A 27233-nucleotide genomic window follows, 5' to 3' on the forward strand; every position below is an offset into this window, starting at 1 on the left:
TACCTTAATAATATGTATTTATTTACTGATGGGTTTAGTCATGTATACGGATTCTTTTTCCCAAAAAGGATCTTAGGAGGTCCGCAAGCATATAAGTAATATAATAAAGATGAACATTTAGGAAGAGGAGGGAATCCGGGAAGAGGCATTAAGGGTAAGGAAGTAAGAAGCTGTTTGGCTATTACGGAAACGGTGAAGCTTTCATACTTCTTCCTGCACGAGGCTGGCGACAAAAATGAGCCTGTGCTTTATGACGCTGACACATCAGCTGTACCGAGTGTGTGCTCAGCAGCACAGGGACTGGACTCTTTTACTAGGTCGTGGCCCCCCGCGTGGACAGGAGAGCTGGTACACAAATGAAATCCCCATGGAAACGGGGTGTCTGGAAGACACAGCTTACAGGTGTGATTTCGGGCAGAAAGACTACGCATCGGTGTCACCAAACAGTGAAATCACAAGAATAAAAAGGGCTCGCTGGGTAGGGATGTTTGAGAGCAAAGCCAACGTGAAGACACACTTGGGCTCTGCAGGTCTCATGCTAGCGGCGCAGCCGAAAGCCAGGGTGTCCACAGCCCCATCCGGAAGACGCTCATGCCTTGGCCAATGCCCCCATCCCTTCTGTGGGGAAGATGGGCTCCGGGAGCTCGGGTAGCTCACCAGCCATGGTGGCCGCAGTCTCGGGTGCCTTGGTCCCCTCTTCAGCTTCGTCGTTCAAGGGGAAAAATGTGTGTTCTTCGTTGAAACCTATTCAATAACAACAATAAAGTTTAGTGTCGCATCCAGTGGTGCCCAGTTTGATGTTCTTTGTTCCATGAGGTAAAGGAGACCCATCTTCAGAACTGCCCAGAGGGGTCCCCTCGGTCCCCTCGCCATTAGAAAAGGTCCTGGAACCATTCAGAACTGGGCCTGACTTTGCTCAGACAGACGTTAACTGTGCAATACACTTGTTTTGCTCAGTGTGCACGGTGTCCTTCTGGAACATTTGGTGTGCAGTGGCCATTGGGCAGAGGCTTAGCGGAAGAGGAACAGAGGAAGAGAATGAACTAGAGGAGAGGCCAGTCCTCCACGTGAGTACAAACCATCGCCAGCTAAGCGGTCCCGCGCGGACGACCGCTCACTTTGTTCCAGTCGGGTCCACGTGGGCAGTGGCGCTGACGGTGCTCAGCTAATAGCTGAGCTTTTACAGGATTTCCTCCTTCGCTCAGTCGGGAGATCTGTCTTTCTGGTTCTTGGTCCCCTTCCCATTTATCGAGCACTGTCAATAAGGTGTATTGACCACAGACCAATGACAGAGAAATTCTCATTACAGGCACACCTCAGAGGCTGTGGACCACCGCAATAAAGCAAGTCATGTGGGTTTTTTGGTTTCCCAATGCATATAAAGGTAATGTTCACACTATGCAGTAGTCTGTGAAGTGTGCAATAAATAGTGTTAAATCTAAAAAACCAATGTGCCTACCTTAAATAAAAATACTTTACTGCTCAAAAATGCTAACCATCATCTGAGCTCTCAGCAAATCAATCACTGATCACCGATCATCATAACAAATGAAAAAGTTTGCAATTTTGCAAGAATGACTAAAACAAGAAGAGACGTGGAGTGAGCAAATGCTGTTGGGAAAATGGCGCCCCGTGACTTGCTCGATGCAGGGTTGCCACAGACCTGTCTGTAAAAAATGCAGTCTCTGAGAAGTGCGTAAAGCAAAGTGCAATAACATGAGGCATGCCTGTAATCTGTTAATCTGGTCTAGAACGCCCAGGGCTTGGCCCTGGCCCTGAGGGAGGGACTGGGCCTCTGCTCACTATCCTTTCTGATGCCCGGAAGCAGCTGTTTCTCTTGTGGTGAAGTCTGACTGGAAATGTGATGGGCCATTTAGGAACTTAAGGCTTCCACAAGTCAGGATGACATTAAATAAATAAATAACTAGGTCATATGTAGGAATAATATGATTTTACCTATTTGAAAGAACAAGCCCTGTGTCACATACTAACTTCTGATTGCCTTTACTTAGAAACAGTCTCCCCATTGTATTTTTATTTTCTATGAAGCTTAGTGTGTGTTTCAAGGTCATTACATATGTTAAGCATGACAAATTCCTAATTACAATTTCTGTTGGCTCCTTTATTTTTTCAATGCTTGTACTGAGGCCCAGCATAGGACCGCGTCCTTGCTGTCATATACAGTAACTGGTCTACTCTACAGTACAGGCCCTAATACATGTATCATTTAATAGATTCCATGTATAGCATCCAAGAAAATTTCATATTTTATCAATACTACTTAAATAAATACATACTTTTTCCCCCCAGCACAGTGATTCATTTATTCTATCCTAAAATGCAAAATATTTTCAGAATTACAAAGACAATAACTTGGTCTCTTTAAATATCTCTGTGGGCTCTGCACCTGCTTTTGGCCATCACAGTAACATGAAGGTAAAAATGCGTCTTCGGGGTGTTTCTCTCCAGTTAGCCAGTACGCGGTGCCTTCTATGCACGCAAATCTGCAGAGGTTTGACTTCCTAAACGACTGGCTCGTTTCTCTCGAGGGCACAGCCTTTCCAACATATGACATGCAACTTAACGTGCTGCCTACTTGTCTTGAGTAAAAGGAGTTGTTTCCGAGAATCGTCAGGAAAACATCTGCCTTTAACTTTTCAGGGGCTGTGCAGAGAGACCTTAGCTAGGATTTGGACCATCACAAAAAGGTAGGCTTGGAGATGCCAATCAATTAATCCTATTGAAAAGCACCACGCAGCTTATTCATCGAGAAGAAGGGCGAGAGTTTGAAACATCCAGGTAAACAGATGATCCATTAAGAACACAATGCGCATTGTGGCCAATGGCACCCTAGTTTTGTCAGCACGCGCTTACAGTCTTTGGAGTCCCCTGCCCTCCTGCCGAGGGCCTCCTGCTCCCCTCCTTGCAATCTTTGTTCTCTTATTCATGGCTAAGTGAAAACAGAGCAGAAGGCAGCACGTACCCAGTGTTCCGTTCCGGACAAGTTCTTCCTCTATCGTAAGAAGGCGGTTGTACTTAGCCACCCGCTCGCCGCGAGACAGACCTCCCAGCTTGATAAACCGGACGCCGAGTCCGACGGCCTTTGGGGGGTGGGGGTGGGGGGATGAAATTGATTTTAAACGAGAAGTCACGTTTTGCTAAAATACAAACAATTCTTTAGGGAGAAAGGGCCCTGACGCTGTGCTGTGTGGGTTTTTCTCTCGTAACTTTGTATTTTATGTTTACGTCGGTAAGTGGCCTGCTTTACAAACAGAGCGGCAAAAGGTAAACAGCGTGACTGCACGCCAGATGCTTTACTAGTCATGTGAGCGTGCTGATTTTATCTAAGAACATTCTGGCCTTTCTCGCTTCATTTTAGGCGGTAAGATTGCAGGTGCACACCCCAGCCATTTAAGCGTGCTCATCATTTTCCCAGGACTTCAATTTTTCTTCTTTTTAAAAGTTCAAAGATTAGCTCTTTGCAAAAGGTAGCTGTCTGGGAGGAAGCAAGTCTATTTCATAAAAGGTTACATGACTTTCTCCGCCAAAGATTGCATTTCTCTGAAATACCAATTCGTGATAAAAGCAGTGTTTTGGCAATTGTGCAATTGACCGGCTTTTAGTACTTACCAAATCGACCAGGCTGTCATCAGACGACTCGCCTTCTGTACTTCCGAAGACGGTGATGTGCTTCTTACCTGTGAGCAGAGGAATTTTTTTCAGGTTTAGATGGCATAGAAACAATGAGCATAAGGGCGCGCACACGCACACACACACACACACACAGACAGACATACGTATGTATGTGTATATATGTGTGTGGTATGTATGAGCCTCGAATGAAAATTTAAAATTTGCCGAGATTTAAAACTTCCCTGTGAACAGTCAACGATCTGACCGCCAGAGAATTCTGACCTAAACATTTGTATTTCCATTACCCCGGTTTTATCTGTTTCTCTTTTTCCAGCAGCTTGGGTGCTGAATATTACATGAATGCCACCTTTCATCAAATTTAAGATGCCATAAATTGTAAGCTAGACCTTTGTGACCACTAAAGGGGAAAAAATTCTCGAATTAGATTGACTTGTTTTCCAAGACCACAGCTGTAAGACACGATTCCGCTTTGTCCATGTTCAGTGTGGAAAAGCGTGCCTCTTTGAGACAAAATCTACAGTAAGTGCAAGGGCATCGTCTAGGGAGCTGATAGGCCTTATTGGATTTCGCAATTCATCGTGTAGAATTTTATTCAAAGGAATCTGTCTGAATGTTAACTTATTAGAAGAGCAGTGTTGATGGTACTTAATCTAAGTTTGAGGATCTCAGAACCCCTTGAAATCTGCCAGGGCGATGAACACTGCAAGCCAGGGGGCTTCCTCCTGAGACGGTGTTTGGTGTCTTCGAGGCAGGAGCTATAGTAGCAAAGCGAATGACAGCATGGCTGCTGGGCCCTGGAGGAAAGGCCATGACTGGGGCCTCCCATCTGCCACCTACCGGGCAGCCCTGCCTGGGCCCTAGCCTGAGCCATCTACAGGACAAGGGACTATGGGAACTCCATGCCATTCTCCGGCACGAACCCAGGCCGCTGGCTGCCCGTCTGGCTCTGAGTCTTGCTCCAGATCTTAGACAAGCGTTCTGCCTAGTTCCTGGGACCCGCTCATGTTTCAGGCACTGAACAAGACTCCTGTGAACTCATGGGACTTTAAAGTCTCGTGGGGGGGGGGGTACTGGACATTAAATAATCGTACACGTAATTGTGGCCAATACTACAAAGAGAAAGTATAGAAAACTATGAGGGAAGTTGAGAGCAAGCAGCGGGGGTGGAGGAAGCCGGGAAAGTCGCATATACTTGAAAAGGTTTCCTTTAAGGAAAGATGTGAAGGATCAGGACTAGTTAGCCAAGTAAATGGTACAGGGCAAAGCGTGTTCACGGACCTCACGGTCGTGAAGAGTTTGAAACTTGTGAGGAATTTTTAAAACATCAGTGGGGGCGAGTGGGATCACTGTCCGGTGGTGTGAAGCTGATAGGGCACTGTCCTCAGCCACACCTGGGTGGCACCCCTCCCTAAGGGGGGGCGTCTTGGACTGGGACTGTTGGGGGAGCACTGGGAAGTCGATCGGTAAGCTAGCTGCAAACCGTCTCCCAGCACCAGAGCTCTCACAGACGGTTGGAAATTTGTTTTCCTTCCAAGACTCACACCCTGCTTTTTATTAACTGACAAACTGCATCTTTTTGGCCCCTTGTGTAACCAAGTTAAGTTCCTTGCGAGTCTTGCAGACCTATACTGTGACTCACTGTCGAGAAGATTGGTTATTTCCACCAGGTCAGACATCGTAGTTTGGTTGGTGTGTTTGATGATCAGCCCGCTGGATTTGGGGGTGCTGATGTCGCCACCCTCTAGAAGTTTGGAAATGCTTTTGGACGCAGCTCCTGCAATGATGTGACACCTGGAACCAAGAGCCTTACAGATGCTGTCCCACTGTTCGGAGTCCTGGGTGAATATTTAAGAATCGGTCGTTATAATGTATTAAGCATGATCACAAAACAACAGGAATCCTACAGCCCCTAAGCTGAGTTAAACACCTTTCTGAGACCCACAAAACAGTTTTCTGTTGTTTCTGCGGCTGAATGATGCCTGAACCACAGCCACACAAATTTACCAGCTTCGTGGAACAGAAACTTCAAGTGATTGAATTTGAGCTTAAAGATCTGGTGGATAAAATGTTTAGCACATTAAATGCTCCACATTGATTCTGGAGTCCTTTGAATCCAAGCCGTCCCTACCGACTGTATTGTATAACGCTGCTAACGACCGGCCGGCCGGAAGATTCCACTGTGATTTCTGACGAACAGACAGCAGAAGGAACGGAGCCTGCGAGGGCTCTAGGCTCTCCTTCTCCACACCCTTGCTTTTACTGGTGAGACCATCACATGAAATGAAATACTAACTATTTTTAACTGATGATCCACAAAGTCTCCCGAGCCACGGTCCCAGATTCCGACCTGTCCCACCAGAACAGCCCAAACCCGAGCCATCTTGTCACAGAAAAACCAGCCGAGGCCAGAGCCCCAGGACAAGCCCGGGAAGCCGTGGCCACGGGATGAAGCGCTCGGTCATGGCTCCGCGAGCACTGGGCTGTGGCACAGGCGGTGACAGGACTGGTGGCTGAGCGAGGCCCTGGGACCCCGAGCGCGAGGCAGGCCTCTTCTCGTGCCCCACATTGAAATCCGTGCCTGATACAGCTGTTCAGTGTATCTAACGGTTTTCCCCAATTCATACCATCAAGAATTTAAGTTTTGGAGTTTCAGAGCGTGAGGGAGGGCGGTGGCTTCCTGCGGGACACGAACCCTCCTGGGATGCCACAGCTTGAGTAGGGGGAGAAACCTCGCAATCTGAAGCCTTTGTGACTTTCCTGCGTGTGCGGCAAGTGGCTGCAGGTCACGCACATGGGCCCAGCCGGGGTCCTGGGTCTGGGAGCCCTTAGCTCGGCTATGGGACGGGGGCTCGCGGGCCGTGACTGGGTCGCTTGTGGAAACACGGGTACCCCCTCCCCCCAGTGCTCGGGAAAAGCTGGTCCGTTCCGCACCCAGGCCCGCTCCCAGGCCGTTGTGCTCGGGCTCCGCGTTGGCTCCGTGCGCGCCTCCTCTCACCCGCACGGACGCACAGCAGCCCGGCCCAGCCAAAGCGCAGCATTTGAGCCACCAGGCCGGAGGCACGAGATTTCGCTGTGTTGTTATAAAATGCAAGGTGGATCCCGTTACCTCCTTCCTGAAAGGGTCGATCAAGGCGATAATCGAAGGGAACCTGTTGACCAGATCCACGTACAGGTCGACCAGCTCGGCTGCGTTTCTGTGTGTTCCCAGCATCACCTCATACTTCCCTCTACTCTGGCAAGTGCAAGGACAGTAACACAATAGAGATAAATGAGGAATTCCTCAAAGGCGAAAGGTGGGATTCCCATTCGCGTTTATTCACTGCCTATGAAAGATCGTAAACGTTCTTTTCGGGCCATATCGCCGTGAGAAATCTGCGTACTTTAGTTTAAATATCTGTGACATATTAGCCTGGGGAAATCAAGTCACCATTCCTCTTCATGCCCCATGGAGCTCTCCCCATGGCCTTCAGATGAAGCCTCTGGCACCAAAGACCAGGTACCCAGTAGGAGGGGAATCACTTTTTTTTGTTTTTAAGATTTTATTTATTTATTTGACAGAGACAGCCAGCAAGAGAGGCAACACAGGCAGGGGGAGTGGGAGAGGAAGAAGCAGGCTCCCAGCGGAGGAGCCCGATGTGGGGCTCGATCCCAGGGCCCTGGGATCACACCCTGAGCCGAAGGCAGACGCCTGACGACTGAGCCACCCAGGCGCCCCGGGAATCACTTTTTACTGAGGCTGGTGACGCGCTGCTAGCTACCCAGCTGCGTGGGCCCACGAGCAAGGCTGTGAGTTTATAAAACAGGACAGCAGTGCACAGCCTCGCACTCAGCAGAACCCCCGTCTTTCCACTCACAGCAAACAAACAGCGGCTCTGCCGTGCCATGAATGTCCTAAAATTTGAAAGCAGGGCGAGGCTTTGGACAACAGCCACTGTGAAATGTCCGGTGACTCTGTGAAGGCATCTCCTTCTCGGGCAGCGAGCTCTACTAGCGACCATATGGTCCTGGAGGAGTTCTATCTAGTTCAATGCCGTTCATCTGAAGTCTGGAAAGCCCCCGAGTCATCAAGAATGGGAGTAAACAGGGCGAAAGGATCTAGAGTCGTCTCTCTGCAAAACCTAGCACGGATTTCCAAGTCTGTGTTCTGGGACGGCCCCTGGGCTATTCAGGTACCGGGAAGGAGGCAGGAGGGAACAGGACGACTGGTTCGCTAACGCCCTCCTGCTGTGGCCGCCCATGGACTGGATTCCACTGGAGTTGAGCACGTTCCAAAGTCCATAACTATGAAAGGATTTTATACTTTTTTTCAGATTAAAAAGCAGCCAGAACTTTTAGTTTCTTTACTGCAAAACCTTAAAAGTCCTATCTTGTCAGTAAAGAAATGCTAATGACTTTGAATTAACATTGTAAGAATTAGCTGATATCAAGCTAATACATTTCACTGAATATAAGCAAAAACCCCCATTCCAGCTAGCACCAGCAGTCCGTATATTCATAGTTCTCGGTATACATTGCTGATGAAAACATGCAATTATTTTTCGTAATAGTATGTCTAGGAACCAATCATTATGTGGAGAATGGGAAATTACATTAAACATGCCTTCGTGCGCTGAGTATCTTTAAGGAAAGTTAAAAGGACTTAGAAGTCAGCTGAAACTTAGGGTTCTTAGATGCTGTTCAAGTTTTCCTTTGGAGTTAAAAGAATTGCAAATTAAAGCGGAATTCTCTTGGGCCGCGTCCCCTGAATTTGACATTAATTACCAAGTCACCACAAACGTACGTCAGCACACTGGGCACTGTATACAACACGGACTCCGGGCTTGTGTATTGGGAAAAGGGAAGTTATGTGTAGAAGACAGATAAATTGTATCAGTTTTCCTAACATGTCAGCTTCCCAAGTTGAAAGGTTAACTGCTGCTCTGCTACCCTGAGGACTGAGGACGGCAGCTTTAACAAAGGAACCCGTTTTCCATTCTTTTTTAAATAATTGCCCCCACGTGGTGTGGTCTCCCGGTGAAGTTTCATCCCTAAAGCTCTGTCCTCCTAACTGAGGATAACCCTGTGGATGGGCCTCATTGGATAAAAATATATTCTCCATAAATGTGGACAACTTGGAAATATTTTTATATTTAAAAAGTGAGTCACAGTCTGGGGCGCCTGGGTGGCACAGAGGTTAAGCGTCTGCCTTCGGCTCAGGGCGTGATCCCGGTGTTCTGGGATCGAGCCCCACATCAGGCTCGTCCACTGGGAGCCTGCTTCTTCCTCTCCCACTCCCCCTGCTTGTGTTCCCTCTCTCGCTGGCTGTCTCTCTCTGTCAAATAAATAAAATCTTAAAAAAAAAAAAAAGGGAGTCACAGAAGAAACTCAGAACCACTTACTTGGCCAGAAGGGCTTACCAAGTTATAATTACAACAGATCCATTTTCCATGCTTGACGAATCCGGCATCTACCTACCAAATGAGTGAACTCCACAGAACATACCAGTTTGTTATTTTTAAATAGCTCTCGTAATTGCGATGTAAGCAACCCATTTTAGTAATCTTTGTACAGAATTCCTATATGTAATTATTTTGACATTTTTCCATTAATTTTTAAAAATTATATGGTTATGTTATTCTCTGGTCATTAGCTAACGTGGCTTTCTCCATTTATATTTGGAACTTGCACACGATATTAACAAAAGCAATAGGATCTGTTTGAAAAGTATTCAGATACGTGCTTCTTTCGATTTCTCATTTAAAAATAATGGGACCCAACAAAAAAGCAAGTGTCCGGAGCAGAAACTTACGTAGTCCATGAGCTCATGTGCAGCACAGTTGATGGCTAGATGCAGGTTGGTCCCCACGTCCAGACCCAGGTTCGCACAGATGCCTTGTATGAGGAGCAGCGGCTGCTCTATGGCGTCGTAATTAACGGTCAGACAGCCGAGATGGGACATCTTGCCAGTGACGGGCTGCTGTAAGACCGAAAGCAAATGACGCATATAAATACAGAGCAGTAAGGTTCTTGGAGCTTCCCGGTTATAACCGAGGCACCACGGATAACCAGACACAGCTCTCCAAACCCGTGGTCCTCGAAGTCCGCATTAACCTTATGCCCCGGTGTCACCCATTTCTGCATGACCTTTGGGCATAGGATTGACCGAAGTGTCTGCAGTAATTTTCTTACACCCAAGGTTTCAGGCTTGACCTGGGAACACACTTTTCTCTCTTTGGTGTGCCTGTATAACCCCGTGATCAGCTCTCCCATTGTACACAGGCGAATCTCCAGGCTGTCCTTGTAAACGGCTGTCTGGCCTGTCCCCACCTCTGTCCTCCTCCGTCCACTTCCAAACCTGCTCTTTCCCGTGTACCATTTTCCTTTTGAAGAATATAAGTGTGAACATGGAACCCTTCTTCAGGAAAGGTTTTATTTGAAAAAGGATAGATTTCTGCTAAAACAATGCAGCACTGTGGATGGATTTCAGCGGAAGAAGGTTTGGGACCCCAAGCAGCCCCGGGAAAGGCAGCCATGTGTTTCTGACGTGAGGTCAGCCCTGACGTGCCCTCCTCACAAGTTGCCACTATGAATTATAGCACATTTGAAGCGGTATCGGTGATTCTGAAGGGTGTGCGCTTGCGTGCACGCCAAACTCGAGGGCAAACACGAACCTAGTAGAAATATTCCATTTCTCTGCTGATCGTACTAGTTAATTATACGAACCGTCTGACATTCTTAATGTCAGGGACAGGAACCTTTTTTTGACAAAGGAACAGGTGGGGAAATTGCTGGGTATCAACTGAGGCGTTTTGTTAGAGGTTTCTAGACTAGAAAAGCATCGCTTATTTAGAGCTTATTAAATGCCAGCTACTGTTCTAAATGTTTCCATAAATACATTTCCTCCTTACATCAGCCCGCTGAAGCAGGTACTACTATTATCCCATTTTACAGAGGGGTAAGTAACTGGTAAGGCTGCCTCTGTAGAATCTACCATTTAACCTGTTTCTAACAGGAAAAAAAAAAGTGGGAAAGCTGATCCCGGGAAGGGGCCGATCTCGGTCTCAGTTTCTCAGAACACACAGGACAACCTTCTGGAATGAGGCGGACCGCGCTGACCCTTGGTTTCTTGGTCATCATGCCCTGGCTCTCTTGCGGGGTCTAACGTTAGAGTGGTGTGCTCGTCCCAACAGATACGACGGTCAGGCACTTAACTTTCTGGGGTATTTTCTCACACACTTCTCTTCTCTCTCCCAGTGCGGAGGAGGAATTTAACTTTTCATCTTGACTAGCCCCATCACCACGTGCATCGTCTCCAGGAATCTTCCTGGGTCCTCCAACTGTATTATTGAAAGTTCAGGCATCTAAGAGGGGATCGGCCAGAACACCCACGGGCACCAAAGCCGTTGCCTGATCAGGTGGAGATGGCTGCCTGGGGCTTTTTGCAGCCGCCCCGGCCAATTTGGACAAGACGTGTTTGAGGCTACCGACAGGGGCGCCTGGGTGGTGCAGTCGTTAAGCGTCTGCCTTCAGCGCAGGGTGATCCCAGCGTTCTGGGATCGAGCCCCACATCAGGCTCCTCCACTAGGAGCCTGCTTCTTCCTCTCCCACTCCCCCTGCTTGTGTTCCCTCTCTCACTGGCTGTCTCTGTCAAATAAATAAAATAAAATCTTAAAAAAAAAAAAAAAAAGAGGCTACCGACAAAATCTGACCTCATCTGAAACCATGCGTTGGTGCCTTTCCAGGACCCGGAGAAAGAAATGGCCATCATTTGGGGCCTTTTGTTTCTCTCTTACTTGGTAGGGGTAGAATTAAAATCGATAACATTCTATATGCCTTTCAGCTGGTTATCCGAGATTCACCTTCCCCAACACTTCACCTATCAAGTTTCAACTATAATCGGCTATATTGGATTCATAGATGCTTCTTCACGCCGAGATGTCCGCTGGAGAGACAACCGCTGGCCCGGCAGCCTGTGGCCAGAGAGGTGGGGCAGAATGACGTTCCAGCTCCGGGGTGGTCGGGCTCAGCGCTCCCGCAGGAGTATCGCTGTGTAGCTGCCGTGTGCGTTAGCCCTGGGCCCGGAGCACTGTGACTGGGGTTGGAACAGGCAGGGTGTGTATCAGTGAACTGTGTCATATTGAAGTGTCGCCAAGAAATACATAAACTTACCTGACCTCTTTTGCTTCCATTATGCCCTTTTTTGGTCTCTGTTTTTGGAGGAGGGGGCTGAGGGACAGAAGAGAGAGAGGAATCACTTGCCATTTTCAGACATGCCTGTGGCAGCGAGGACAGCTTCAGGTCCTGGGGCCTGTCCACTGCTCTGGGGCCTGACCAGTCACACTGTGATTCCCGCTCCCCCCTCCCCCGGGCCACACACACGTGGGGATCAAACCAGCCCCTCCGGATCTTGAAGAACTCTGAGCTGTTTCTCAAACTCAGGTACGTGTTCCCTTTAGTTCAACCTTCTATTCTGTCTCGTTCATATAAATGCATTTCTACTCCTGTAAACAAAGTATCGTTCACGCCTACGACGGCCGTCCTTGCCCACTGTGCCGTCTGCTTTCACATTGTTTTGAATATTGTTCCGAACGCTGTTAAGGTACAACCACTTTCTCTGCAGGATGGATTTGACTTTTGGAAACAGCCGAAGGTCATTCAATCTGATGAATCTGGTATGTGTAATATCTTTTGAGATGAAAAGCAGAGATACTTTCCAAAAATGATTGGTCATTTTTAATGGCCACAATGTGGGATGTTGACAGCAAGGATTCAGCCTTTAAAGGAAGCATTTTAATACCCAGCATTTCCTGGCTCTGTAAACTGGGGCATGTTTGTCAAGAATCAGCAGGGCTCACACTCGAGTACATGCAAATACGGTTATTCTGCTTCTTTGCACTGTAGTCAGCTGAACTTTCTCTCCCCTGGTAAGAATACCACGCTCGGGAAGCAAATCGATGTGTGAGGCAGGAGACGCACAGTGGTGAACGAGACAAACACAGACACAACCAGGGACTCCTGCATACAGCCAGCTGCCTGTCATCGTCCTGCCTCTGTGGCTCCCCCCTTGAGGGCTGCCTGGCCGAAGGCTCCTGTTTGCCAACGTCGGGATTCTAAGCAGACACCAGAGTCTGTACCTTAACTATTACGCTAAACTGCCTCGCACATCCTAGGGGCCACATCCTTTCTTTGCAAATCCTAAGGGATGATCTCAGCATAGAGCCAGCTGATAAGATTAAGTGCCATTAGAAACTGGATCCATGGCCAATGAGGGAATGTGTGTGCTTGGCTCGTATGAAACACCTAAGCTAAATGAACACATTTTACATATCAATAACAATAGCGAGTCAATTTCATAATGAAGTATAATTTGTATACTGGCAGATATCGGTATCAGCACTTAGATACCACAGATTCTCTTTACATACCGTTTCAATTGTTTTGTTAATATGTTTCTGAATTTCCAGAAGCATCTCCACGCCCTGTAAGTATAATAACCGTGATCTTCCACAACTGTAGTCTAGAAACTTTAAATATAAAAACTTGCAGCTCACATTGGCTATTTCTAACTGAATATTTGTTGGGTCCCCGATTAGGTATCCTGGTTAGTAGACTAGATGTGGTCTACAAAGTCAGAGGATTAAATGTTAGTCCTCAGCCCTCAATTTTTATTTGGTTGGATATGAATGAGGCTCTTCTCAGTATCCTTTCTTCACCGTTCAGAACTGACTGGCTCCGTTGGTTGAATCAAGGCAGATTCATTCTCTTTCATAGTCTCTTGACCAACCCTTTTGCAAGACATGCCATAGGTCACCAAGGGATTCTGCACAATAGTATCTGAATTGGTATAAAGCCGCTGCCACTTAGAAAAGAGAGAAGTCTGTTAATAATGATTGTGGGATCTTCATGCAAAGACAAAGGATGGCATGCCAACTATTCTGGTCTCCAAATAGCACGACAGGTCCTACCTGCAGGAAAGATCCTGGTGCGAGGGTCTGAACCTGATCTGACGGATGGTGAGCCAGCTATGAATTCCTAGTGTTCCACGATCGGTACATCGTGAGGGAATGGCTATTCTCTTTAGAAAAGAATGCTTTATGATGAAGAAATTACCTTGAGATTTATAACAATTTTCACCAGCTTAGATAACAAACATCACTCAATGTATTACGACGGGGCATGGAACTTCCTGTACTTTTTTCTGAAAACATCTGCTACAGAACATGAGCGTAAGTTCTTCCTAATGCCTAATTGGTAGAATATTTCATGAAGATTTAAAGAGCCATATGGGCTCATTCAGGCCAGTGAAGAACAATATAGACACCAGCACACCATTAAGTATAAAGATGCACCTTAGGAGTCCTTCCTTCTAGAAACATGCACTGAACCTCTCTTTCGTGTCAGGCAGTCTGGTGGGCCCTAGAGCCCTTACTGAACAGAATTGGCCGCTAGGAAAGATTCAGCTTCCTCTTGCTGCCGCCACAGTGCCTCGGCCAGTAAGTAAAGATGCCGCGATTCCCCCAGGTAACAACCTTCCAGCACTATCAAGGCTGCCAAGTTGCTCGCCCAGGGCTCCTTGGTGAGTCACTGGCATGAGTCAGTGCTGAAGGGAACCAGAGATCGAAGGTGGCTTAAATGTACCCTTGTGCTTGAGGTCTTGCTTTTTTCCCACTTCTCTGATTTCCTAAAATATTTTTTTTTCATTTTATATTTAATTCTCCCTCCCTTGGTGTCATAAGCCTTGGGGACCTACATTAAGACTCGTGAATGATGGAGTATGTTTGTTTTTTTTTTTTTAGAAAAAAGAGTGTGAGGGGCACCTGGGTGGCTCAGTCAGTTGAGTGTCCGACTCTTGGTTGTGGGTCAGGTCATGACCTCAGGGTTCTGGGGTCGAGCCCCGCATCAGGCTCCACACTCAGCCAGGGAGTCTGCTTGAGAGTCTCTCCCTCTCCCCCTCCCCTTGCTCATACTCTCTCTCTAAATAAATAAAGTCTTACCCCCCAAAAAGAAAAGGAAAAGTAGTGTGTGATAATAGAAGGTACCTGTTTAGCTGTTAATCCAGGGTGGGGTATACACATCACTTCTTTCATTAAATTCAGCTTCCCAGGCGATGACTTCCCACAGCTGATCAGAGACACCATTGGCAAAGGTATGGTTAGCTTTGTGGGCTGTTCCTGGAGGAGGGAAAAGCAGGGAGAAACAAGAGACACGGTTCATTGGGATTGAGACACTCACGGATCCTCGTCATGGCACACAACGGATTCTGACCTGACGGTGCTTCAGTAACGAAATGTTTAAGTAGAGGGGGCTACTGCCCAGGACGGCGCTGCTTTTGGCCACAGCGAGGGACACGGCCCCTATGGCCATGCTGCCGTTCAGCACAGGTTCAACAGGCTCTGGAGGCACAATGGCTTTCTCTGTAAAAGTATCATTCCTCCCTGGAGGGAAAAACAGGGATAAGAGATTTCTTTCGAGAACGTTTAACTCTGATAAAACTATATTTTTGCTTACAGATGTGAAGTCCCAGCGTAAAGAAAGGGGGGAAACTGAGGCTGGGGAGAATATGCTCTCCACCTCAACCCCCAAGAAGTTTCTGTGTGACTTCACTTATGACTCCCGAATGTTCGAATCATCCGTAGCCATGGATTTGGCCACTCTAAGAAATTTCCAGACATTCAATATTAACTCCTTAGACAATTGTATAGGGCGGTTACCGTTATCCCACATTCACATAGAAGTAAACTAGGGCTTAGAGAGGTCAAAAGACTTGCCCAATATCCAACAGAAAGCGAATAAAGATCTGGACAGTCTTTGAATTCTACACCCACCATAGCTCCTGCGTATCCAGCCGTCTGTTGAACACGTCTTTTCGTGTGTGTGTATCTAACTAGTTACCTTGCTGGCCAGCCCCAAACAGATGCCTCGTTGTATTAGAAATGGCTTCCAGATCCAGCCGTCCACCCTCAGCCTCACCCTTCTTTCACTGTCATTGGTTCCCAGCCACCAGCCCACTCAGGTGCCACACCGCCCACTGTAAATGGCTAGTGCCCTTCCTGCCCTGCCCCCAGCTGCTGGCCCGGGTCAGGTAGGTAAGATGCGTGGAAGAAGGCTCGTAACCCCATAACACATAGTAAAGGTTTAGCAAATTACTATCCCCTCCTACTTCGTCCCTTCTCATATGCTCCAAGTTCTGTCAGTCAACAACGACCACCAAATGAGCGCCCTCTGTGGATCTCCACTGATAATTCAGCAGTGGCCATCCCACCATCTTACATGACTCTTTTGCCTCAGGAGACTCTCCTTCGCTCTCTGGGCCTCAGCCTCTGAATCTAGGAAATAAGAAACCATGTCTCCATGGTCTCTTTGATCCCCTCCTGGTTCTGGTCCTTTCTTTTTCAAGGGAACCCACATTTGTTGGGTGTTTCCTTTGTGCTTGGCATCATGCTAGGCACTGGTGGTACTAAATTGAATGAGACATGATTCATGCCCTCAGGGGCATGCTGGAAAGACATAAAACTGTATTTACAATACTAGCAGCAGCAACTGCAGAATTAACGTACTGGAGGAGCTGAAGTTCACAGTATGTTGGAAAGCATGGAACAACGGGCTATGATAACTGATTATTTGCTTTAAAATAGCAAAGTTTTCCAAAGAAAACTTTTTTTTTTTTAAAGATTTTATTTATTTGAGAGAGAGGAAGTGAGTGAGAGACAGAGAGAGAGTGCATGAGCAGGGGGGAGGGGCAGAGGGAGAAGCAGGAGCTGGATGTGGGGCTTGATCCCAGGACCCTGAGATCATGACCTGAGCTGAAGATAGATGCTTAACTGACTGAGCCACCCAGGCACCCCAAGAAAACTTTTATTAATATGTTATTAACAGGACTGAGAAAATGCCGGTTATTCATATCAAAGGATATCGCTAATCTTTAAAATATGCAGTGGCTTTTGAGGAGCTAATGGATATGTTGGGGGGCAGTTAAGGTCCCCCATGCCACTTTCCTTTTCCCTGTCCCCAGCATTGCCACTGTTCAGTGCACGTTGCTTGGTAAGTGTTCACCTCTGGGTAAGAAATAGTTTTTCCTCACAAACAGCAGGGAGGGTGAGATGGGGAAAACCCCTGCCTGCCCAACATGGCAGCGTCAAGCAAGGAAGTAGCCAGGAGGGTGGATGGTACCTGGAGGGAGCCTAACCTAGGTCTGCGGCAAAAAGACTAACTGGAAAGAAAGTCTGAACTTCAGCCTTTCTTCCTCACACGCTAGTTATCAAAGGTTCTGCAGGACGGGCCACTGACCTTGCTTTTGTCCTTTTTTTTTGGCTGGGGGTGGAGGAGGAGGTGGTGGTGGTGGGAGAGGTGAAGGGATGGTCACTGCCGGGTCTTGCAGGCTCTTTTCCAGTTCTCTCCTCTCTTTGTCTTCTTGTACTTTATTTTCAAAGAATGTCCTTCACGGCAAGAAGATATGGCTTTACAGTGACTATCACTCATAATTTTGGTCAGTTTCAGTGCTGACCTCCTTCAAGATGTTTCAACAATTCTGCTTTTTTAGCTACTTAAAAACAAATCAGCTTCACATTCTAAGGCCCCAAAATAATGATGCTGTTACAAAACCGTGTTCAAGAGCTGAAATTAATTTTGGCCTGGAAATACATGTGTAAAGATTTTAGGTGCTTGGTTTTTATTTTAATTATTTGAGCCTATTTGTTTATATATTTAAAATAAAATTTGAATATACAATTTGATTAAGGGCTGCTGGATTTTCTTTTTGAATAAATGACCATCAAAAGAAAAATGGGTCAAGAACAGACAGTGAAATATATAGTATAATGGGCAGGAATTAATTTTATTATTTTTTTTTTTTTGGTGGGGAGGAAGCCTTAAAATGAATAGTTAAAAAAAACAAAAAACAACAACTTTGAGAAGTCCCAAAAGGTACACACAAAAATAAACTCAAACTGGATGAAAGACGTACATGTGAGACAGGAGTCCAGGAATCCATCCAAATCCTAGAGGAGAACACAGGCAGCAACCTCTCTGACCTTGGCCACAGCAACGCCTTGCTAGACACGTCCCCAAAGGCAGGGGAAACAAAGGCAAAAATGAACTACTGGGACTTCATCAAGATAAAAAGCTTTTGCACAGCAAAGGAAACAGTCAACAAAACTAAAAGGCAACCTACAGAAAGGAAGAAGATATTTGCAAATGACTTATCAGATAAAGGGCTAGTATCCAAAATCTATAAAGAACTTATCAAACAACACCCAAAGCACAAATAATCCAATCAAGAAACAGGCAGAAGACATGAACAGACATTTCTCCAAAGAAGACAAACAAATGGCCAGCAGACACATGAAAAGATGCTCAACATCACTTGGCATCAGGGAAATACAAATCAAAACCACAATGAGATACCACCTCACACTGGTCAGAATGCCTAAAGCGAACAACTCAGGAAACGAGATGCTGGCGAGGATGAGAAAGGGGAACCCTCTTAAACACTGTTGGTGGGATTGCAAATTGGTGCAGCCACTCTGGAAAACAGTATGGAGGTTCCTCAAAAAGTTAAAAATAGAGCTACCCTACAACCCAGCAATTGCACTACCAGGTATTTACCCAAAGGATACAAGCATAGTGATTTGAAGGGTACCTGTACCCTGGAAAGAGCCCAGTAGTGCATCGACAGATGAATGCATGAAGAAAATATGGTATATATATACAATGGAATATTACTCGGCCATCAAAAAGAATGAAATCTTGCCATTTTCTACAACATGGATGGAACTAGAGGGCATTATGCTAAGTGAAATAAGTGAGCCAGAGAAAGACAAACACCATATGATTTCACTCACGTGGAATTTTAGAAACAAAACAGATAAACATAGGGGGAGGGAAGGAAAAATAAAATAAGATGAAAATAGGGAGGCAAACCATAAGAGACTCTTAACTCTAGAGAACAAACTGAGGGTTGCTGGAGGGCAGGTGGGTAGGGGGATGGGGTAACTGGGTGATGGGCATTAAGGAGGGCACCTGATGTGATGAGCACTGGGTGTTATGTGCACCTGATGAATCACTAAATTCTATCCCTGAAACTAATAATACATATATGTTAACTAAATGGAATTTAAAGAAAAAAAATTTTAAAAAAGAAAGAATGGAATCCAGCAAGTCAAGAAAGAGGAAGATTGAGGGACTGAGGAAGTAGGAAGACAATTAAACATCTCTATCGTAGGCTAGAGAGAAACCAGTCCAGACGGCAGGTTTGAGGAAGAAAAATTCCAGGAGGAAAGGAATGTAATAGAACAGAAGGTCTGCGAGAAACGACCTTGGGAAATAAAATCAGGAATATGACCGCAGCAGATGAGAAGGAAAAACAAAACAAAACAGAAAACCAAAAACAATATGAAGAAATGTTTTGATAAAGGTTACGACCCGACTCTGAAGCAAACTAAAATATGGGGTTCTGTCTAATGAAGCAGGTGACGGAGCTCAGAGACAGAGCCCAGCTGACCTTTGTCTGGCCAAGAGGCCTGCGGCGTCGGGCTTGCGCGACACCCGACACAGCCCCAGCAATCACGTCCTTGGTTTCCACGTGTGAGAGTCACTTTCTAGCACGGAAGGCCTGTGCGTGGGCGGAGGACTGACCATAAGCATCACCCACTGGGACTCCGTGAAAGAGTAGGAAGCCCGAAAACGCGGCATAGGAGCTGAGGGGGCAGAAAGGGCAACATCAGGATTCCTAACGTCATGCTTTTCCTGAGAAACTTTCTACTGAAGCTTTTACCGAATCCTACGCACGGAAAAGAGGCGGAGAGGCCTAAGGTCCCCTCGCACAGGAAAATTTTAAAAACAAGGTTTTCAGAAGAGAGCATTTCGCTGTTGTCGCATAGGCTCCTTACTCAGCGTCCTGGCGGTACCTTCTGGACAGGACAGATCTGTTTTCCTGGCAGGTGAAATAAAAAGAAAAGAGGTACTGTTTGTGCTGGACAAGTTCATCTGCGCGTGGCGGACCTACCTGAGCGCCCGGTCCACCGCGGCCTGGTCGGAGGGCGCCACGCCCCGCAGCTCCTCGGTGATGCTGTCGTTGACCCAGCGCACGGCGGTGCTGACCGCGTCGCCCCTCTCCGCTTGCTCGGCGTCCGCCAGCTCGGGCGAGGCGCTCTCCTGGACTTCAAAGTGCGTCGGGATCACCACCGAACATATGTTCTGGAAAGAATATAAACGTGTTCTCCATTTTCCCCTCCTTCTTACAGAAAGGAAGAAACCGAATGTATCCAGCTTTTAATGTGCACGATATTTTATCACCAATTTCAAAGGGAAAATGAGAATATATAATTTTCTTTGAGATATTTTTATAACTGTTGAAACTGTATGGAACCCAGCTTCAGGGAACATTTAAAATTATTACCTTGTTAAAATACACTTATAAAAATCTTACATTACTTCATTTTTATCACTACCGCTCCAATAAATAGCTAAAAGAATACAGATTTAATCATAATTATTTGCCTCCCAGAGACGGTAGCAAAACTATTTCTAACAAATATGTAGCAATTAAAGTGAATTATTACAACTATGAAAATGAATTTTTCCTTTACATAGATCAAATCTATGTAAATCTATATATAAACATGAATCTATGAACATACCTATGGATTTATAGAACTCATCACATTAATTAGGTCAGAGTTTTAAAACTATTTTTGCCCCATTTCTCTATCTTGGATCATCTTCAGGCGAGCTTGTCATGTCTGTACCGATACTGCACTTAAACGTAATAAAGCCACAACGCTTGCTTGTAGGGTTCATGCTTTATGTACATGACCACCTACAACTCGTGTGTACGTGCGTATTTCCAAACGCTGAATTTCAAAACATTCACTCTCTACAATTTAGACAATAGATGCTAATAAATGCAATGGAGCCAGGACACAGTGAAGAACACATTTAAGCTGTTTCATACCTTGGGAAAATTTTGAATGGTGCAGAATATTTCCACTTGCAGGGTTGGAAGCCCCAGTCCATCCAATACATTTTTCCCCACTACTTTGCATATGGTGGGAGGCTTTGCAAGTTTAGAAAAGCAGTTTGCCTTCAACACACAAAGAAAACAAAAGTTACAATACCATGACTAATTTATCTTTAAAAGGTCATTCACATTTACTTTAGTTTTTTACTAACCCCCCCACCCCGTCCTCTTCAAGGAGGGGGGGAGAGTAGGGGGGGAGGAGGAGGCAGGGGGAGTGGTGTGGGGGGAGGGGGCGGGGGGAAGGTGGGGGGGTAGGGTAGCAACTCTGTGGGAACTGCCCCCCCCCACATGCTGAGATTTGGATAAACCTGATGCGGGGTCTCCAGGATATGAAACAGTCTGTCGTCTTTTGAATTCTCAGCAGAAACTCACATGCGTCTCTTTCTTTTTAATATTATCAAACATGAGTTTATTTACAAGCAAAATGAAACAATATTTGAACGAAGTTTTAAAAAAGGAAAACAAAAGTCTTTTATTCTTATATATTTACTTATTTTTATTTATTTATTTTTTTAAAGATTTTATTTATTTATTCGACAGAGATAGAGACAGCCAGCAAGAGAGGGAACACAAGCAGGGGGAGTGGGAGAGGAATAAGCAGGCTCATAGCGGAAAAGCCTGATGTGGGGCTCGATCCTGCAACGCCAGGATCACGCCCTGAGCCGAAGGCAGACGCTTAACTGCTGTGCCACCCAGGAGCCCCAGATTTACTTAGTTTTAAATGACACAAACCCTCGAAATAATTTTAGAAGTCAAATAAACTTCTCCATTTTACAGAATAGTATCTAACAAAATATAAAACGTTTTTTTTATTTTTATAAATTAATTTATTTATTTATTATAATTTTAATAAATTTTTAATTTTTATTTATTTTTAATATATTTCATTTATATATTATATATCATTTATAATGTATTATTTATTTTATTTATATATTTTATTTATTAAAGTTTTAATACATTTTAAATAATTTTTAATAAATTTTTTTATTTCTATTTTTTATTTTTATAAATTAAATATGTATAGTTTTTTTAAAAGAATATATCATTATATTGGTCACTGTTTTAAGTGCATTACCCACATTATTTATTCCTAATAACAACCCTAGGGGATCAGTAGCATTTTTAAAATCTCCACTCTACAAATGAGGAAACAGTATAGAGAGATGAAATATTTTGCCCAAGATTGCAAAATAACTGGCTGAGCGGGATTCACCTCTCGGCAGGCTGACTGCAGAATCCATGTTAATGGCTATCAATCGATGGGGGAAAGGGAGAAGGACATGAAGTCTACTTTCAAATTCATAGCATTTTCGGAAGAAAAATAAGCACGAGGAATGTGGTTATGCTCCCCATTTTTATAAGTCAGGACTCTGAGGCCCACACTATCTTCGGCTACTCCAGAAGCAGATAATCTTCCATCTGCCAAGTTGTCTCCCATTTCTGTTTTGGTGACGGTGCCTCAGAGTGAAATTTGTAGTACATACGAATTTAAGGGAGAAACAAACAAACAAACAAAAATAACTCAGGACTGGAGTCTTAGCCGTATTAATTTACTTTGAAACAAAGACCTTTGACTTAATGATTCCAGCTACCCAATGGAGAAGCATAGCTGTTTGAAAATTATTACTTAGTTTCTCCGAAGAGACTCCTATTTGGAAGCAAACCATGCATCGAACATGACACGCTTGGGAATGTTTTCACATACGTTTCTTAGCGACCCCATGTCACTTTGTAGCAGGCCCTAACCCATCCTGCTGTCCAAGACGCGGAAGTCAGCTAGTGTCTAGAAGCCTGGGATGCAAACTTTGGAAACCTTCTGGGGGCCAGTTTTTATTCCTCCCCACAAGGCATCTGATATTTTAATGGTGAAGGCTTCTGCGAGGCTGTATTTCACTTGGCAGCAGTTCACGCACAGAACGTGTTCAAAGAGGGTTGTCGGACCTTGGTAATAGCAGTTTCATTGATGTGGAAAAGCAGAAGCCATTTGGAAGTAATCCAAGAAAGAGAGGGAAAAGAATGAAGCTGAAGCTGAAAGCCCACTCAAAAAGCCTGAGTAAAAAGATTCAAGATGGCGTTTCTACACAGAGGAGCAGGAGTGGGGCGAGGAGGAGGAAGGGAAGGTGAAGGCACACCCTCCTCGACCTCATCGCCAGATGGTATTGGGCTCTTTATCTGCATTCATTGCAGACCAGGCTTCTCATCTTTGCGTTCAAAATCCAGTGACCTCAACCTACATAACAGGTCATCTACTACCATCTGCTCACAGGTAGTGCCCCAGCACAACTGAAGCGAAAGTCAATTTTCAAGCCATCCATCTCTATCATCTATCTATCTATCTATCTATCTATCTATCTATCTATCTAGATCTATATATATCTAGATCTATATATCTATCTTATCTCTCTATATATATCTAGATAGATAGATAGATTTAAGATTTTATTTATTTATTTTAGAGAGAGTGTGGGGGGGTAGGGGGAGGGGCAGAGGGAGAGGGGAAGCAGACATCTCGCTGAGCACAGAGCCCCCAGACTGGGCTCTATCCCAGCACCCTGAGATCATGACCCTAGCTGAAATCAAGAGTCAGAGGCTCAACCCCGGAGCCACCGAGGCGCCCCAAGCTATCCATATATTTTAAGGATGATGGTTTGTATGTTACAGAGTAAGTGCCTCAAAGAATTTAGATGGAATCAGGAGCGAAAAATATTATTTAGCTTATATGTCGTGTATTATAGTGAATTTGAAATAACTAGCAACGAGTATCCACAATGTACAATATTATGTTAGGAAGAGAAAGGAACTAACATTTTTTTAAGTGTTTAATGTGTGCCTTGAAGGAGTGTCTTGCTTGTCACTGTATCACACAGTACAGTGCCTGGCATATTTGAGATTCCGTAAATTAAATCTTGTATAAAATAATGTGTCAGACACATCCCTGGGAACTTTGTATACATTACGTCATAAAATTCTCAAAACAACCCTGTAAGGTAAATTGTATCATCTCCATTCCACAGACGAGCAAACTCAGTTCCGGAAAAATTGTACAGGGTAAAATAACCAATGTTTTAATTATTCACTGCTTAGTAACAGACTACGCCAGAAATTAGTGGCTGAAGCCATTTATTCACTCATGATTCTACAATCTGGCCTGGGCTCCACTGGGTAATTCTTTTTCCTGGTCTTGCCTGGGGTCTCCCAAGTCATACTCTGTGATCTGGAGACTTGACTGGGTCCAGGGCATCCAGGATGACTTAACTCATATGTCTTACTGTCTCCGCAGGCATGTCTTTCTCACAGGATTTCCTGGAGGTGTTATATCTGCCAGAGCCTCCCTACCTTGATCTCTCTCTCCAGTAGGGTAATTGGACTTCCTGGCAACATGATGACTGGTTCCCAAGAGGGAACATTCCAATAGTACAAACCTCAATATGGGAGCACTTACCATGCCTTTGTCTGCATCATGCTTGGCGAGGTGCTCTTGATCAAAGTAAGTCATGAGGTCAAGTCCCAAGTCAGTGTAGGAGAGATTTACATAAGACCAGTCACACTGGTGGTATGGTTCATTGGGGGAACATCGATGTCAGAGTCCGTTACAGCTACTAAGTGGCAGGGTTAAGAATCGAATCATATCTGCCTGACTCCCAATCTCAAACTCTTTCAACCATAAGTTCTATGATGTGGGACTAAATCGTATTGCTATTGCCCCCAAGGATCTTTCTCGTTACTTCAGTTCCTCTAGCATGCAACAGAAGCAGCGAAGAAATGGCATTTGAGCTGAACATTGGAGAAAATGTAGTATTTCACTGCGCAGACAAGGGGGAGAATTCAAGGGCAGATACTTTGGGTAGAGGAAATACGATAAGCCAAGGGGAGGGAAGTGAGGAACTTCACGCTTTAGGGAATAATAAGGAGCCACAGGTGGTTTCTGAGCAAAAGAATGACGGTCAGATTTAGGACTAGGAACACTGCCCTGGCAGCACGATTTGGGTTGGATTCGAGAGAGGGAGAAACTAAATGAAAACACGGCCAAAACTCAGCCAGTGACAATGAAAAGGACATTGTCTTTTTGCCAGTCCAATTCCTGAACATCCTTCAAAGTCCAAGCCAAAACTCTTAGATGCTACCACCTACAATCTTCCTTATCCCTGAATTCCTTTGATAGGCATACAGTGATCTGTCCCTCCGTCTAACACAGAATCCTGTATCACCTTACCTGTTATTCCAGTTACTTTATGTAACAGTGGTTTTTGTCCCTAACCAAGGTATAAGCTCCCACAGAGCTGTACAAACCAAAGTCCTGGCTGCCTAGCAGACTGGGAAGAACATTACACTGAGGAACCAGAGTCCAAGTTTCTAGTCTTAACTTTTGCACTAGGTAGCTGTGAGACAAGGTCTTGGTGTCTTTGCGAAACGAAGAAGTTAGACTAGTTAACTTCCAAGAATTCCTCTAGCAAGAGACAGTGGAAAGAGAATGGAATTCAGAGTCACATTCGTTCATTTCTTCCACAAATAAGTGCTTGAGTGGCCACAATATCCCACGCAATCTGCTAGGTACGAGGGACACAGACCTGGTTCAATCTGTCACTGTTATCCACTGTGTCCCTTGGGAAAATCATCTAATTTCCCTGGGCCACAGTTTCCTTATTTGTAAAACGGAAATCATAATTTTTACCTCCCAGGGGTCCTAAAGATTAAGTGAAATAACGTAAATCACATAGCACTGGGAACTCAGCACATCCCTCTCTACCCCCCGCCCCCAACATACAACTTTCACTTCTAGGCTATGACTGAGGAAAATAAACACTCATGCAACATCGTCCTAATCAACTGTCGCAACAAGGCTTGGTTTTGAACCTGGTAAACACACATGCTTCTTCACTGCGTTTATATACTCTGCTGTCCCAACCACACCGCCTTTCAGAAGGAAGGTGTCGGCTAGTACTTAACGGATCTGGAAATGAGAGCACGCTTGTTTGTTTCAACTGCTCATTGCTTAAAGCTAAGGTATGTTCCTGATCTCGTGCTGAGCACAGGAGCTAGGCAGGTGGTAGGAAAAGGCCCCTGCTCTCCACGAAGCTCACAAGCCTCGGGAGGGTCTCATTACGTGCAGGAAATGATTTAAGAACACTGGGGGACAATCAGTTCAGGCGAAATGGGCAAGACTGATGTGAATTGGGAGTTTGGGTAGCAGCTGGCCGGGTGGGGACGGGCATCCAGGAAGAGAAGGGTGCACATTGCAAGGAGAGCATAGGCTTGAAAGTGAGACTTGGAAGCAATGAGAGCGGAATGGGCATGAGGCCCCTAGGGTAGGCTGAGGCCAAGCTGAGGCCAATGCCAGGACGCTCATCCGTGGTCAAACGGAGGCCACTGCTGCAGGTTGGTAAGCTGAGCTACGGGCTATTCAGGTCTGTATTTAAAAAGAACCAGCAACCGGGCGGACAGGCTCAGAGGTAGCGAGGAAGCCTGCCCGGCCCCGAGCTGTCGCCTTTGCCACGAACGCGCCTAGACCCTGCTTTCCTTTAGCCGCTTCCTGTCCACCGCTTTCTCTCTCGAGATTCCTCCAGCAGATTTCCGCACCGGTTCTTCCTTCGGGGTCGCCTCCCCGCAATACCACGGATCCCGAGCCCGCGGCGGCGGCGCGCGTGCGCGACTCTGCGGCGCAGGCGCATGGCGTTGCCGCAGCGTGGGGCGGGGGGAGAGGGGCTGGAGGGAAGAGGGTGTTTGTCCCAGGTCCCTACCAGGTGCCCGTAGACGTCGGCAGGCTGGAGGTAGAAGGTGGAGTTGAGCAGCTCTTCCAGCCTGCGCGGGACGTCGTTCTCCCGGTAGTACTCCATCGCCTGCTGCTTCAGCCTCTGCAGCTCCCTAGTGGTCCCACAGCTACGGCCGCCGCCGCCTTCTCCCATGGTAGGAGATTTAAGGCTACAGCTGGGGTTAGCTTGGGGGCCTGCGAGCGTCCTGCCGGTCACTAGGCAACACAACGAGATCCCGACACCCAGATCTCGCGAGGTTTCCAGCTTGGGTTCTAGCCGTGGCTGGAGCTGCGCAGGGCTCCTCCGCCCTCTTCTCTCCTCTCGCTGAGGGGTTGGGCCGGGGGCTTGGGCTCCCTTACTCCTGACGCTTTGGCCCTGCCAGCGTCATTTCCACCACTTTCCCGGACAATTTCCCTCATGGGGATAGAGTTCACGCTCTCAGGAAATGCTTTCTGCGGAAGCGTGGGAGCGTTAGCTCCAACCTCCAGGGAGGGACCGGAGCCTCCCGTGGCGCGTAGTGGTCCCCACGCCCCGGGCCATCTTGCCCCTCCCCCCCCCAACCCCTCGTTGCTCGCGGTCGGTGAGCTCCTCCGGGTGGCTAGGGCGTCCAGTGCCGGCCCACTCTTGGGGACTGTGTACCCTCACTGGACCGTGGAGGTACCAGGAATTCATTCATTCGCCCCTCTTTAGCCCTTGGCCCTGAGCCTATCAGTGTGCTGGCTGGGCACGCTGTGGTGTGCAGGAGAGAACCGCCTACGCGACCCCCACCCCCATCGCGGGAGATCAGTGGGAGGGAAAAACCAGTGTGGCCCAAAAAAATTCGGGGTGAA

General features: G+C 46.3%; 1 protein-coding gene across 1 annotated transcript; it reads right to left on the reverse strand.

Moving 5' to 3' along the window:
• Positions 1 to 26576, reverse strand: ENO4 (enolase 4). The gene is made up of 14 exons (XM_008684975.2): positions 26392 to 26576; positions 20585 to 20713; positions 19637 to 19827; positions 16921 to 17069; positions 14899 to 15068; positions 14673 to 14804; positions 13059 to 13112; positions 11803 to 11859; positions 9443 to 9610; positions 6761 to 6886; positions 5294 to 5489; positions 3631 to 3698; positions 2984 to 3101; positions 1 to 744 (listed from the first exon to the last, which is right to left on the reverse strand). Exons 1-14 carry the CDS (start codon positions 26554 to 26556, stop codon positions 590 to 592), a joined length of 1878 nt encoding a protein of 625 aa, XP_008683197.2. The 5' UTR covers positions 26557 to 26576; the 3' UTR covers positions 1 to 589.
• Positions 26577 to 27233: the final 657 nt, after the last annotated feature.

The sequence above is a fragment of the Ursus maritimus genome, unplaced genomic scaffold (genome assembly GCF_017311325.1).
Source record: "Ursus maritimus isolate PB19 unplaced genomic scaffold, ASM1731132v1 scaffold_7, whole genome shotgun sequence".
Classification (NCBI taxonomy): domain Eukaryota; kingdom Metazoa; phylum Chordata; class Mammalia; order Carnivora; family Ursidae; genus Ursus; species Ursus maritimus.

Bases quoted from the DNA above. Each gene is read 5' to 3' on its own strand.
- ENO4 (XM_008684975.2), bottom strand. From the start codon at position 26,556: ATGGGAGAAGGCGGCGGCGGCCGTAGCTGTGGGACCACTAGGGAGCTG. The intron at 17,070-19,636 runs GTAGGTCCGCCA...CTTGCCGTGAAG, and splicing joins GCGGTGGACCGGGCGCTCAG to GACATTCTTTGAAAATAAAG. The intron at 13,113-14,672 runs GTACCTTCTATT...TTATACTTACAG, and splicing joins CTGGATTAACAGCTAAACAG to GGCGTGGAGATGCTTCTGGA.